The following is a 16,047-nucleotide window of genomic DNA, read 5'->3' as shown; positions in this document are numbered from 1 at the left end:
GCTAAGTGAATGTAAACATTTCAACTCCAATGTTCCAATATGTAGGAATACATATAATCTGCATAAGATATTTCAATTGACTGAAATTCCTTTTGTCACTGTCAATTATTATTTGTTACTACATCTCTTGTTCTGGTTCTAAAGGTACACAAAATGTGAAAAATGCTGAAGCTGTGGCACGGAGCGATTTCTTTCAATTTTATAATTATCTTCCATTAAACAGATTATTGAATGCCAACAAGATCAATTGTCTGCGAGTTGATGCATTTCAGGATCTGCACAACCTGAATCTTCTTTCTCTGTATGACAACAAGCTTCAGACCATTGCAAAAGGCACCTTCTCACCCCTACGTGCCATTCAGACCTTGTACGTATGTTCTTGTTTATTTCTCAAGGATGACTTCATATTCTACAGCGCAGTAAAGCACTGGGCGCTGCTGAGACCAAAGGGAAGTAACGTGTGATATTATTGTTTTTCTCCTCCGTGGAAGGCATTTGGCTCAGAACCCGTTTATCTGTGACTGCCATCTGAAGTGGCTGGCGGATTATCTTCACACAAACCCCATTGAGACCAGTGGTGCCCGTTGCACCAGCCCCCGCCGGCTGGCAAACAAAAGGATCGGCCAGATCAAAAGCAAGAAATTCCGCTGCTCAGGTAATTCTCTTCGTTCAGCTGCTATTTTTCCTTTATTGGCCAAAAAAAAAAAAAAATAGTGGTTATGGAAGTTCTAATGAAAGCAGCTGTCTCTCTACAGAATTATTAAACATCACAGAATTTTTTTCGTAGTTCGTTGACTGAACAGAGGGAAATCTGGGAAGTCACAGACTATTGGATCACGGAACATTACTGTAGTCAACATATTTGGCACTGTTTCTGAGTAGCATTAAATCTAACAAAACAAATGTAATATATAAAACTTCAGAATGAAATGCTGAAGTTATTCACTACAAGTATCACTACCATAAATCATTTTTTTAAATTTCCACAGGGCTCTGGAATATGTGAAAGATCTAAAAATTTCTAAGTTAAATATGGAAACGTAACATATTCCTTTTATACAGGGAGCTTGCTGCATACTGAAAATTACTGTTTTCTTTTTCTAATCTTATTCCATTTCCTACTTACATTTCTTTAAATCCTAACTTTTGTCATATGGTATCCAGCTGTTCCAGGTGCATTTCACATTCTACAGTTTATTCAGTCTCAAGTGCAAGTACCAGATGAAAAGGGTTTTGTTATCCGTGTTCCGGATACATTTATGACTATTCACACTTTGTTGTTTATCAGCTCTCGTTGTGAATACACTTTTTTTTTTCACTAAATTATCTGTAGTTAACTGCAATCCATACTTTAATCTAATAAAACTCATTCTTTGCCTGCTGACATTCAGGTGCATCTTCTATTTTTTTTTTCTCTTTATTTAGCTAAAGAACAGTATTTCATTCCAGGTAGGTTTGGCTCTGCAGTAAGATTGACTAACTGCAGATATTCTCTTCCTTTCACCCCAAAAGCAAAGTTTGTCATAGCTTTTAGGAAACTGATGCATGTGTATTAACATTAGTCTTTACCTATAGCTATACATAGTTTTCCTTTGTAGAATACTAATAAATCTGTTCTCTGAATATGAGAGCTTAGCATGCAGCTCTGTTTATCTTTTTCTGTCTCACAGATTTGCACACAACCTACCAAAATTGTACCTAAACTTAAATTATTTAGAAGGTTGCACCTGCTAGTTCATATTTTAACTGACACTTTTACTTACCTTGTACCTTTCCTTTCTGCTGCTGCTGTTTTTAAAATGTAGCTCCTGAGCTGCTTTTAAACACATGCTGCCATCAAAGAGCTAGCACAACTTTAAAGACTAAACATTTTACAAGTGAACATTTTCTTGCCTTGCTTTCATGCTCTACGCTGGTGCATCTGCTGCTTGCTCACCCTCCTTTTGTTTAGTTAATCACAGTGGAATGCTTGGAAAAGAAAGCTGATATTCTTAATTAGAGGCATTCTGTGGTCACATGCATACAGTCAATCAGAAGCACTTTCCATTGAAGAAAATATGAATTTAGTTGGGGTGGAATACCAATTTACACACTGCTTCAAGCTACAATAAGTCTATGATATTTTTAAAAAAGATTTACCAGTATTGGTCCTAGCTCTTTGAAATATGGATTCTTTCTTTTACCTTGCTTGTCAATGTGTGCACTGTTTCCTTAATAGAAAAAAAAAATCACTCACATTATATTCATAACAGATTATAAATAACAAAATAAACAAGGGAATAATGCATCTATTGATGAATTACTGTATGTGATTTGCAATCAAGGTTTTCTGCCATGGTTTAATATCTAGAAAAATACCTACAGTAATTGATTAGGACACCAGTGTACTTCTTTCAAGTACTATAGGTATATCATCCTTCTGCAGTCATCTGAGTTGTCTCTTTAGCTGGTATGTTTAACAGCCCTTCTCCAAATGCTGTGTGATGTAACACTTAAATTTGCAGCAGTCATGTGAAGTTCTTCATGCCCTTATACTAACATGTTGTTTTGAACATGAAGAAAAAACAAAATGAAATATAAAATAAGGCAGTAATTTGTCAGTACTGGCATCCACAAAAATGTGTTTTAAAGCAGCATAAAACAGGGGGATTCAATTTCACAAACCTGTAGTACCACTCAGTTTGTTAATGTGTAGAACAGCTGTATTCCTGCCACAGAGTGACTTCTACTCAACCTTGCCAGCACAAATTTTGCTTGTGAGTTAGAAATGTTTTCTTGACAGCAAATATCTTCACAGCCTGGTTATGGTATGGCCACTCATGCAGTTTAGGCTTATTTACATACTCTTTAAAAAATGATATTCCTGGGGGAGGGCAGGGTAAGGGGGAAGAAGAAAAATAAATAAATTTTTAAAAATTAGCTATATACATACTTCTTAAAATACAGCTTCTGTTGCTTTCTCTTCCTATCAGATTATCAGGGAGATACTACCTAAAAGTATTTTAGTTGTTGAAGGCATTGTCCCTGAATATTTAATTATTTAAACTGCCAAAAGTGATGTACTCTGGGTGCAGGAGAGAAAAAAAAACCCAACATATTTGTAGACTTGTTTATTGGTTATTAAAAAGTGCTAAAAACACTTCTTTATACTTAAGTGGATACTATAAAATAATCTTAGTATTTTTTTAAACACCTAAATATTTTTAGCATTTGTTTTAAAAATGTCATTTGGAGGTGTAGCTCCACAGATATGATGAAGTCTTAGTAAAATTTCATTATAGTAATTTGGAAGATTAAAGGTTTGCAAGTATTAAATAATTTATTTGAAAAAATATCATTTATCTGCTACCTCACAGAAGTACTCTATAGTAGTTTCGTTATATGGATTAGTAAAACATTTACAGGTGGTAGATAACATAGTATGTGATGACTGTTGAGTTTTTCCCCCTCCACTGAGCAATCTGTTTCTCCTATATTTGGCTTTTTAAGGATTTAAGTGGCATAGCATGTACATTTCACTCGATGATCCTTGTGGGTCTTTTCCAACTCAGAATATTTTGTAACTCCTCTATGTGTTCAGGGAGCAGCTTTTAAAGTACGCATTCAAAATAGTGAAGAATAATTCATGGGAGGCATGATCATCATCCTATATGAAATCTGTAATATACCCCAGTTTTATCTTCAATTTTAAATGCCACTCAAAATGAATTATTCTTTCTTTCTGCTGAACACAATGGCCCTAGCACCATCTTCTAATCAAATGAAAGTTAAGTAGAGAACGTGAGAGCTTAGTTCATGGTTTTGTCTTAATTGGCATTACTCTGTCTTTCTTTCCTTCTTGGCTATCTTTACTTTTTCAGGAGTTCACCATTTTGGCTGTAAGTAAAGTTCAGTGTCTGAACTAAATCACAGTGTACCTCCCAGCCCTGATGCACCTTCTGCTAGTCTCAGTCTTTTCACCTTTGTCCAAGAAGAACCCACAGGTCCTTTCGGCTTCTCTTTGTTTTCTTTGTCACCCACCCTCAGTTCCTTACTGGATGTTTTTTCCTGATATGTTTAGGATGTTTTCTTTGACTGACACTGGGAAATGGTGGAGGAAACTTTCAATGTGGTTCTTTTTTTTTTTTTCCCCTTTTTTTCCTTTTTTTTTTAATATATATTGTATTTTTATTTAATCTGTGACAGTGATACTGTTACTGTGGCACTGGACATTCAGTAATAAGAATGCCATGTCATGTAAGCAAGTATTAAACTTCAAATGCTTCTGTAATTTATACCTACTCCTTCCTCTTTTCCCTTGCTCTTATCCTTGGCCTAATGGATGCAGTTTTGATAATGTAGCGAGATTTTCTGTTGTGCTTGATCTAACCATGTGGTTGTGAGGTATGAGTAAAACATGGTTCTGTCAAGCACCATGGAACGTCACGCAGCTTTCTACAGCATGGCAAGCTGCTGAGGCTTAAGTCAGGATCACACATTTTTAAAATTAAAGCTGAAAACAGGGCTTTCAACTTATTTGTTGAGATGATGTGGAGTATCGGGACTATAAAAAAACCCAGAGGTTAATGAAGTCCAGTGAACAATACAAATTTGTAACCAGAGAAAGAGAAAAGGTGGCATTCAGGATCTATTTGTTCTTGATACAGAGAAAGAAAACAAATTCTAAAACAAATAGTGGCATTTGTGTGATTAGCTATAAACAAGGCTAGATTGGCTGACAGCATAATCAGCAGAAAGTACAGCTGTGAAAAGCTCAAGTTAATGTTATCCTGCTATGTGAAGTTGGTCTCAGTTTCTTTTTCCAGCATATCTTAAGTCCCTATATTTAACCCTCTCTTGAAGCCCTTGTGTCTGTTCAGTATCACAAAGTTTATCATACATTTCCCAAGTTGCCCACCCGTTATCTGCATTGCAGATGTCTTTTCAACCCTCTCACAAGAAGCAAATCTTACACTTCATTGACATAGTATCTGTGTTTTGACTTGAATCTTCTACAGGCACTGAAGATTACAGATCCAAATTAAGTGGAGACTGCTTTGCAGATTTGGCTTGCCCTGAGAAATGTCGCTGTGAAGGGACCACAGTGGACTGCTCCAATCAGAAACTCAACAAAATTCCTGATCACATTCCCCAGTACACAGCAGAGTTGTAAGTTGAACCCATAATAAAGGATTATTTACTTATGGAGAAACAAACTAAAATTTTTAAATATAAAACCACAGCAGAACAGCAGAAATTGAAAGTAACTTCTGTGGTGCACTTCAAAGGACTAAATATTCATAAAAATCATTTATGCATTATTTCAATAACATGTAGTCTTAAAAACCCATGATAAAGAAATAAGATAACTCTTCTATGTTTCTAGCTCTTCAGGACCTGAGCAATCCACTTGGATTTTTTTGAAAGGTAGTGGGGTTTATTTTGCTTTCAACTTTTAACTGCAGGCGAAAATAGGGCATGCAGTAACCACAGAGGTCTGTCTTAAAAAGTGCTACCTAGATGTTTAAACAGAGATTATTATTTTTATGCAAAGCATACATCACATTTGTTGGGCAGGAGACCAGAGGAAGATAAAGCAGACAAACAGGACAGAACTAAGAAAATGAGATAATATAATGAATAGAGATGGGGAGAGACTAACTCAGAGATTATTACTTGCTTAATAAGTGCCATATGGGAATGATTTGTGGGCTTTAAAACTGAAGTAATCTTCAAGGATGGAATGAAAGATAAAATTAAGACAGCTTTACCAGGTTTCTCCACGTGCAAAGAATGTATAAAAAGGAATTGCAGAAAGGTAGATAAAAGTGGCTGTCATTGCAGAGTAAAGGTGGAAGGAAATATCTGGTTTTCCTGGGAGATTCAGTTGAAAGAACAAGGCAAAATGTTGAGGGACAAAAAAAAAACGGGGCTTTGATTTGACATAGTAAAGCAGTATAGAGATGTGGAGACAAGATTATTGTGATCAAGTTGTCACCTGCAGGGGTGAGATGGGCAACAGGGTGGCACACCTCTTAGAAGAGCAGCCCACAGCTGCCATCAAAACAACACTGTGGCAATCAGATGTGAAATATGAGACTGTTGTTAAGTATTTGAATGTCTGGACAGGAAAAGGGATTTAAAACTGAAATATTTTTAAAACATACAGACTTTTTTCTGTCCCTAAGCTGGGAGAAGGAGTTGAACTTAGTAATTTTCTGTGCTGGTTTTGGCTGGGGTAGAGTTAATTTCCTTCACAGTGGATAGTATAGGCTTATGATTTGGAATTGTGCTGAACAGAGGGTTGATAATATAGAGATGTTTTTGTTCTTGCTGAACAGGGCTTACACAGAGCCAAGGTCTTTTCTGCTTTTTGTACTTCCCTGCTGTCAAGGATGGGGTGCATGGGAAGCTGGGAGGAGACACAGCCAGGGCAGGTGACCCAAGAGATATTCCAGACCATATGAGATCATGCTCAGTGTATAAAGTGGGGGAAGAAGGAGGAAGAGTGGGGCATTTGGAATGATGGCACTGGTCTTCTCAAGACACTGTTATAATTGAAGGAGCCCTGCTCTCCTGGGGGTGGCTGAACACCTGCCTGCCCGTGGAAGGCAGTGAATTAATTTCTTGTTTTCTTTGCTTATGCGCATAGTTTTTTATTTCCCTATTAAACTGTCTTTATCTCTACCCATGAGTTTTCCAGCTTTTACTCTTCTGGTTGTCTCCCTGGTCCTGATGGTGGAGGGGAGAGCAAGTGGCTGTGTTGAATGTGGTGTCTTGCTGGGTTTAAACCACAACATGTTCTTATTACAAATCTGAAAATTACAATGCGAGAAATAAAAATTGAGACAGTCTTTGAGACAAAGTAAATTGCTTTTAATAGGTAAAAGATTGTTGCAAAGATTGAATTGCTTACTTTTTCAGGGTGGTTAGAAATGTTTGCAGTAGAGCAAGTAGGTATTAAAATCAGTTGTTTTTATTATCAAGTCATTCTAGATGGTATAGCACTTGAAAAGTTTTTGAAGATGTCAGCATTTATAGAATGGTCAGTGATTCTGTTGTTGATAGGGTAAAGAAAATTGTGTTTAGACTGAAAAAGTAACTTTGTTAATTGACAATGTGCAAGAATATTTTATATGGTCCCACTAAAAATCATATTAAGTTTTTCAGCTGATTTTTAGAGATGATGTCATCTTCTGAAATTCAGATTCCTTGCAGTTTAGTGTGATGCACAATTATTTTGTGTATATCCAAAAAACTTTCATCTTCTTTCTGTTTGGTTCCATGTTGAAAATGTTGAACAACCATACCTTCAGATTTACAACTTTATTTCCCTTCTGGCTGGCAATGAGAATGAACAGGAGAGAAGGATGAATGAGAGCTTTCTTTAATTTTCTAGGGTTTTTTTAAAACTTGTCTTGCAATAAGGCAATTCTGAAAAGTGTTCTGGGCTTGGAATTCTGCTGAATTTCATTTCACAGTGATCTTGTTAGTCATATCTTCTCCTTCCTATTTAAAATTCCTAAAGAAATGCTGAACAGACTCCCTTCCTTAATAATATGGCTCCATTAGAGCATATAAAGGATCTAAGGCTCATAATTTCCATTTTCTTTCCAAGAGAAGAAATAGGGAGTACTGGGTCAATGTAGGTATTTTTTGAAATATAGATGTTCCCCTAACCTAGCTGCTGTTAAAGGTATGCTGTACAGGAAGCCTTGATAGAGAGAGAAGTGCCCAGCTAGTATTTGTTGCTGTTGCATACCTTCTTGCCTTCTTCCAGTGTTAAAAGTCAGCATTTAATGCTGCCTTAAGCAATGTATGTGTGCCAGCTGTAGTGGTGTGGAGATAAATCATGGTGAGGGAAGTGATTTTAAATTAATGGGAAGACCTATGCAATGGGTTTCATTCCCTATTCAAAAGAAGAGTAATTATTTCATTCTTGTAAATAGTGTTCTGTGACTACCTCCAGATGTCTGGCAGACTCCACCTGATATCCTTTAAAGAACAGAAGACTAATCTTCAGTGGTTTATATGTCCTTCATAAAGACTTTTATTTATAAGTTGCCATGGAATCCTCCCTTAGTTACATTTTTGTTTGAAAAATTAAAAACATAATCTTACGATGTTTATTAACTGAAAAGTTAAAATTTTTCAGTTTGAGCTGTATAAAATTATGTGATCAGGTTTTGAAAATGTCTTATGTATGCCTATGTTTAACTGATGAGAATGTTCATTCACAGGAATGAGAATGTTCATTTACAGGAATTATCAAAATTAGAAATGTCACTATATAAGGAATTGTTCTTCAGCTACCAGTTAAATATCAGATGTTCAGGGAAACCAGACTGAAAATTCACTTAATATGGAACATTCTGTATCAATCCCTGAATAATGTTTTTCTGAAATGGATGTAATTTCTTTTAGGCGACTAAATAACAACGAATTTTCAGTCCTGGAAGCTACTGGAATCTTTAAGAAACTTCCTCAGCTGCGTAAAATGTAAGTGCAACTTCCATGACCTTGTCTATTCAGATAGTAGATTAGCTCCTTGCTGTGTCTCTCCACCTTTCTTATTCTAATCTACAAAAGATTCAGTTTATTCCAATCAAAAATCAAGAATGGGTTTAAATTAATCCCTGAGGTAGGTCAGAGTTGGCAGCTCTCCTGCATGGGGCTTGGCACTGCCAGCAGCCACTTCTCAGGGTGCAAAGCTCCAGCACCTTTGCAGCAGCATCCAGCCAGCTGCTCTGTTGTGCAGCCACAGCAGGGAGCTCTCAGGATAAGCTGCTTAGAAAAGATTCCAGTAATCTTTTGTAACTTCCTGTATTACTCTCTAACCAGACAATCTTGCCTCTTTCAGCACATTAAGGACATGCCGTTGATTCTGTGCTTCATTAAATGGTCATTAGGTGAGGGGGATATCAAAATTTAAATGGCTGAGAAAAAGTGGTTTGATAGGTCATCCATGAAAGTCCATGTTAACAGCTAATGTTCTAAGAGTAGTTTATAATCTTACCAAGTGCAATTGTTGATAAAAATAAGACTATGAAAAGTTTTTCTTTAGCTTATGTAAAAGACATATTTGAGTGTAGATGGTTTAGTTAGACTTTGTGACTCAGTCACTTTTAGGATTAAATCCAAACATAAATAGTAAGTGAAGAAAAATGCAAGTGAAAATAGATTAGTAGTCACCAAGTAACCACCATTTGTAAGAGATCAATATTAGTGATTGAAACCTTAAGGGAGCAAGAGTATTGCTGCAACTATTGTTACCCTTAAACACGCCTTGCTGGCGTGATCACAATCAGTTAAATAGTTATTACTGATTTTTTTACATTAAAATATTATTAAAACCCCAGCAATGTAAAATGAACTTGTCTTTTACTTGTCCATTTGAGTCGGCCTTATGACTTCCAATTGGGCTGCAATACTTAGAAAAAAAGAATATGGGATGTTTGGCATAAGAATGATCTTTCTGGTGCTGTACAGTAGATATCTTGTTTTATTCAATCTTCAAGAATCTCAGATTAGCACTTTTTATAGCTGCAGTGTACTTTGGAAATATCAAGTATCAGGATGAACCATCAGTGGTCAAGGGAAGGGCTGTAGGTGTTATTTATCAGGACTTCTGTAAAGCCTTTGACAGGCCCCCCCAGCATCCTTCTATCTAAACTAAGGGGAAATGGATTTGATGGGTGGACCTAGATGGATAAGAAATTGTTTGGGCAGCAGCATCCAGAGGGTAATGGTCAGTGGCTCAGAGTCCCCAGACATCAATGACAAATGGTATCCTTTTCGGGTCTGTATTTAATGTCCTCATCAGTATACAGTGAAAGTTGTCCCTGCCTACAGCAGAGGGACAGGACTTTGATAATATTTAAGGTCTTTTCCAACCAAAGACATTCTATGATTGCAGGATTCTGTGAAATAAAAAGAATGCTTGATGTGTCATACATGCACACACACAGATTTATACATACATCAGATCTTCATATTTAACAATATTTCTTTTAAATTGATGAGATGTTCAAGACAAATGGAAAAAGAAGGATGAATATTTATCAGTCTCGGTGTAGCTGTCTGTTAGACCTTCCAAAGCCTTTAAAATCTGATTAATTGAAAAGGGAAAAAAATAAAAAAAAAACATAAATTAAGAGTTAACTATTTTAAAAATACTGTTCCATAACTTCTGAATATAGTTATCAGTTATTACAACATTCTTCCATTGAGAGAATAATACAGTGACTGCTTAAGCATCACTGGAAAGAAGTGAAGTACTGATGTTGCAGAAACACCAATATGAGTGAATTCTATATTTCTGTGAAGCTCATATTTCTTCTGGAGGTTCAAAATAGGTGCAAAGATCTTTTTGCACAGATGACATTGAAAAATTGAGGTTTAAATGTTTCATTGATTTGATGCTTCATCAGTAATAAAGCATGTGTATGTACTGCAACATTGATTAGCTATGCAACATTAATCTTTAAATATCTGTGTGAAATGGGTGAAGTAGTATCCATGTTACAGCAAGAACAAAAAAAGGTTTTAGGAAACTGAGGGCTTGACATGGACAAGCTGTCTGATACTAGAAATAATGAGTTTCTTTCTTCCAGTCTTCCACAGCACTATGCAGACTGAACAGCTCCACTGTGAAACTAAATGAAAGCTGTGATTGTGGATGGTGTCTACTTAGACTTTAGTTAAGCTTTTTACACCATTTCCCACATCACTCTCCTGGATAAAGTGGCTGTTCATGGCTTGGTCAGACACATACATCACTGGCTAGAAGAATGGCTGGATGGCTGGGCCCAGAGGGTGCTGAATGAAGTTAAATCCAGTGGGCAGACAGTCACAAGTGGTGTTCCCTAGGGTTCAGGATCAGCTGTGTTTAATACATGTATTGATGATCTGGATGAGAAGATTAAATTAACTCTCCACAAGTTTGCAAGTGACACCATGTTGGGTGGGAGTGATGATCTGAGGGTTAGGAAGGCTCTGCAGGGTAGATGGGCCAAAGCCAAGGGCATGAGATTCAGCAGGTCCAAGTGCCAGGTCCTGCACTGTCACAGCATCCCCATGCAGAGCTCAGACTTGGGGCAGAGTGGCTGGAAAGCTCCTGGCAGAAAAGGACCTGGGGATGCTGGTTACAGGTGAACATGAGCCAGGTGGCCAAGAGGGCCAGTGGCACCTGTATCAGCAATGGTGTGGCCAGTGGGACCAGAGCAGGGATTGTCCCTCTGTGCTTGTCATGGTGAGGCCACAACTTGAATAGTTTGTTCAGTTTTGGATTCCTCTCTACCAAAAACACAATGAGGTGCTGGAAAGAGTCCAGAGAAGGATAACAAAGCTGCAGGAGGGTATGGAGCCCAAGTGTGATGAGGAGCAGCTAAGCAAATGGTTGTTCAGCCTGGAGAAAAGGTCCCTGCTGAACTTCCATATCACTGTTTACACCTATCTGAAAGGTTCTGTTGAGCTGGGGGCTGTCCTTTTTCACAGGTGACAAGATGAGAGGAAATGATACCAAATTGCAGCAGAGGAGGTTTAGTTTGGTTTCTCCAATGGAAAGGGCACTCAAGGATTGGAACAGGTCACCCACAGAAGTGGTGGTCTTGCCATCCCTGGAGAAATTTAAAACACTTGGGGAAGCACATTTGTTATGGACTTTGCAGTACTGGATTAGATGCTTGAATCTGATGGTATTAAAGGTCCTATCCAACCTAAGTGATGACTTGATTGTATCCTTCATTACAGGCAAGGTGTGGTTACATTTCAGCTAGGCTAGAGAGGGTAGTCAGCACTGAAGATTAAGGCACAATATCCTGGTTTTTTTTGTAACAAATATTATCTTGTTTTGAATGATTTGAACACCATTCTAGAAATTGCATCAAATAATGTTTGATTTTCATCCCAACACCATGAATTCCATCAAACAGCCTTTAGCTTTACTTCCATTCCCTTTGTCTCAGAGTTTTTAAGACCTTTTTAAAAATCACTGGTGTATTATGACAGTGTTTAATGTTTAGCTATGTACTTTTGTAATATGTTTAAATAATGATATGAAACAAACAAAAGGACACTAATATGAAAAGTATTTAAGAAAATGTGTGCTATTGCATATGCTTGCATTTGTGTCAATATTGTACAGACTCTACCCATTTGGGATACAACTTACATATTTCAACTAAAAGTGTAAACACTAAGTATTTTGGCAATATTTTAGGTAATTTTCCCCACATTTTTTCCACTTTGCAGGCAAATTGCAGATACATTAATTATCTTGCTTTTAAATCCTCCTCTCTAACTAATGTCATAAATTATTAACATTTCATGTACTGTTTATATTCACACATTTCCTTTACATATGTTGCTGTTTATACTGTTTTCTTATATTTGCCTATCAAGAGAAAATAAATCAGAGAGGTTAGTTGTGCTATACTCATACAGTATAATTTTGTTATTAATTCATCTAAAAATGCTGCAAAGGCTGGAGACCTGAAAAAATATATTACTGATAAGGTTCAAAATCAGGAAAATATGTTCTTGTGTGGCAGAGCATAGATTGGGAAATTGCCATTATTTAAAAACCATTTTCCAAAGATTACTATAAAGACCTTTGCTTTTTTAATTAGAAGAGCATTGAATTTTTTTTTACTGGATTTAAGTTTCAGTGATGTATTTGTATTTTGTGCTTTTACACAACAACTTGGCTATTGTATCAAGATTGCATTTGATGATTTTGGAGGTCTTTTCCAAGTTTAGTGGAAAACTAAGATTCTAAGTCTTTCTTGACTTTATTCAGTCTGTAGCATTTAACAGTTAATTTAGGACATTTATAAAAGAAAATCTCCTCCATTCTTACCTGTTTCTGTTAATGTGTAATAGAAACCTGAGCAATAACAAGATTACAGATATAGAAGAAGGAGCATTTGATGGAGCCTCTGGTGTGAATGAACTATTGCTCACAAGCAACCGTTTGGAAAGTGTTCAACACAAAATGTTCAAAGGACTAGAAAGTCTCAAAACACTGTAAGTATATTTATTTGGGTGTTTTTCTTCTACTTCTCTCACAGGTATTTATGAGAATAATATTATGTCTGTCCTAAAAGAAAATTATTTTGGAGAATTAGCTATGGATTATTCAAGCATATTTTAGGTTTTATTTCTATTTTACTAGAGGCTGTGCATTATATTAATTTATTAGTTTTTAATTATGGGTATAATGAGTCCTCTAAAGAAATGAAGCAGTTGAGAATGGGTCAACATCCAAATTCAGAAAAGGAAATGGGAATAATCATCAAAGTAACAATTGTGCACGGGAATTACACATTTTATGTAATGGAGTCTGATTCATTTCAGCTCAACCATTACTGGGAATTTTGCTGGAGGAAGAAATTATTCTGGTGTGTATTGAAATGTGGGAAATTATTCTTTCCTAAGTAATTTTTTTGTCATTTCAACAGTGAAGGCAAGATTAAAAGCACTATAGCTTGAACTAATTTCATTCTTTCTGTGAAACAGTTTAGTTCTTTCCACTCAAAAAAGATGTTTGTACAATCTACAGCATCTTGGCCTTCTTCAGAGAGCCTGTCCTTCAGATCTGCAGACCAGAGCCAAGACTAAATGGTCTTTGGGCTTTCAGATGTCCATAGACATTATGTGTTTTAAATAAATCACATCTACAATTTCTAACCTTGCAGTTAAAGCTGCTAAAATTGTTTAAAGCAGCAAGTCCTAGACAAGAGCATGGGGGAAAATTACCATATTTTGGTGGACAGAGAGGAGAGCAACAGACTTCAAAGCTCTCAAGTTTTATAGAAATTTGAAATATTTCAGAATAGCTTAGGATTCTGAAATTTATACTGTCTTAGAGTCATGTTGAAGAGGAATGCTGTTTCCTTTTGAATGAAATGCTTCTGAATGCAGTAGAACTGGTTTCTAGAATTTGTCTTAAGAAAAATGAAGGGAAAGGGATCTCAAGAGGAGAAAAGCTGGTACAAGCCTCTGCTCTGTATAAATAGCAGTTCTGGAGTCATCAACCTTGGAAACGTGAAGAGAGGACTGCTGTGTTTCTCTGATTTGAAGAAATTCAGTCAGTTTAATTTCTTATCAATTAAAAGTTCATAATTACTGCTTCTGGTATTGAAAGAAAAGGGAAAAAAAAAAAAATGCTGACCCTTCTTTCTCAGGATGCTGAGGAGCAACAGGGTGAGCTGTGTGGGAAATGAGAGCTTCACAGGGCTGAGCTCTGTCCGCCTGCTCTCGCTGTACGACAACCAGATCACCACGGTGGCCCCCGGCGCCTTCGACACGCTGCACTCGCTCTCCACGCTGTGAGTCACCTTCAGCTGGGCCGTAGCCACGGCTGAATCTCTCACCTTTGGGGGGCCAGTTCCCTCATGTTTGGTGCCTAATTTCACAGCACTTAGTACAGGAATAAAAGGATTTCATAGCAGTTTTGAGGAATTCTGTTTTCTGGACCATCTTGGGCGCATGGAGGGTATGTTTTCATGGTGCCCTTTGATACAGCATTTGACTGGTTTACAGAAGTTTCTGAGAAGGCAGGAAAAACATCCTGCTTCCTCCCCTCATGGAAGCCCACTGATCAAAACCAGGGTAGAAAGCCACATTTTGGGTAGGCAGCACACAATCACAGCTGGTTAGATTACCATGTTGTCTGTTCTTCTGCCCTGTGCCACCCAATTACTAGCTTAAATTTCGTTGGCCTACTGATAATTTTAATTCATATGTGTTTTCTAAGGAAGCTTCAGTCTCATTTTCTATAAAAAGAAGCAATCTTTTTAAAATTTAAATGTGATGTAATTTAAGGGAAGTGAAAAGAGTAATCAAAGCTGCTACTCGGTTTCATGAAGTGCTGGTTGTAGGTAACATACTTCAGGAAAATACTTAATCCCCCTTTTACATGAAAAGTGACATTTTGCACCCAGTTACTAATTTTGCATATTAAGGATGACATGTTTATAAATAATGGAATTGTCAATATGTTTGTGCTGAAATAAGGAGATGCCAAAAGTACTGAGGCTTTTAGAAGTAAATTCATTTTTGTAACTGGCATGTAATCAGCTTAGCTGTCACTTCAGATAGGAAACTTATTCTCTGGAGCAAATAAAAGATGGAAATCTTGAGATGATAAATTAATGGAATACCTGTTGTCAGGTTAAAGCTAATAATGTAAAGTAATAAGCATCCATCTCTATATGAAATTATTGCATTATTGGTGCAGAGTGGCTTGACATGAATTCGGGTCTTTGACAGTTTAAAATTATTTCTAAACAAGTTATATCAAGATTCACCACACAGAGCCTAAATTACACCTTTCACCTCTGGTTTACCCACAGTATTGTTTGAAGAACAGTGTTTAAGGTATCCTGTTTTGAAAATAGAAATAGAAATAGAATCCTTAGGATGCAAGGATGGTGCCATCTGAGATAAACTTTCCTGTGGTTCCAGAAACCTCTTGGCCAATCCCTTCAACTGCAATTGCCACCTTGCATGGCTTGGAGACTGGCTGAGGAAGAAACGCATTGTGACGGGGAACCCTCGCTGCCAAAAACCCTACTTCCTCAAAGAGATTCCTATCCAGGATGTGGCAATTCAGGATTTTACATGTGATGATGGTAAGGAAATTAGTATTTGAACCTTTTATAATTTCAGGTTTCATATAGATAGCTTCATGACTCCCACAGATCCCAAATTACTGCACTTTAAAGGCCTTCATACTCATTTTTTATCTAATTTTAAAAATTTTCCAACTGTTTTTGGATGATCAGCAAGCATGGGCTCTTGTATATATGCCTTCAAAAATTTTTCTTGCCTGTCTTCAGTACTGTAATTAATAATTTAGAAATATTATTTTAAAAATGATCAAATGTTATAGTACAGATGAGAATATTTTCAAACACTGATGCTTGAATCAAGCATCCTTTCAGGTTACTTTATCAAATAACATGACATGTTATAGCTTGTTGCTCCATTAACTCCTAATTAAAAGAAATGCTGCTATCTTGCATCTCTCACACATACTTCCATTTACTGCATTATTAGTTTGTC

General features: G+C 36.7%; 1 protein-coding gene across 5 annotated transcripts in view; it reads left to right on the top strand.

Annotated features, from left to right (window-relative positions):
• SLIT2 (slit guidance ligand 2) overlaps window positions 1–16,047 on the top strand; it is a 247,077-nt gene that overhangs the window by 179,536 nt on the left and 51,494 nt on the right. For all 5 annotated transcript variants that reach the window (XM_056490469.1, XM_056490467.1, XM_056490466.1 and 2 more), the window contains exons 13-19: window positions 224–367; window positions 492–655; window positions 4,998–5,148; window positions 8,404–8,478; window positions 12,862–13,005; window positions 14,166–14,309; window positions 15,448–15,614. In XM_056490469.1, the coding sequence (XP_056346444.1) occupies window positions 224–367; window positions 492–655; window positions 4,998–5,148; window positions 8,404–8,478; window positions 12,862–13,005; window positions 14,166–14,309; window positions 15,448–15,614 (989 nt within the window). The remainder of the gene's footprint in view (window positions 1–223; window positions 368–491; window positions 656–4,997; window positions 5,149–8,403; window positions 8,479–12,861; window positions 13,006–14,165; window positions 14,310–15,447; window positions 15,615–16,047) is intronic.

The sequence above is a fragment of the Oenanthe melanoleuca genome, chromosome 4 (genome assembly GCF_029582105.1).
Source record: "Oenanthe melanoleuca isolate GR-GAL-2019-014 chromosome 4, OMel1.0, whole genome shotgun sequence".
Taxonomy (NCBI): domain Eukaryota; kingdom Metazoa; phylum Chordata; class Aves; order Passeriformes; family Muscicapidae; genus Oenanthe; species Oenanthe melanoleuca.
The sequence above is the reverse complement of the archived record's forward strand: the minus strand, read 5'-3'. Positions and strand labels throughout refer to the sequence as shown.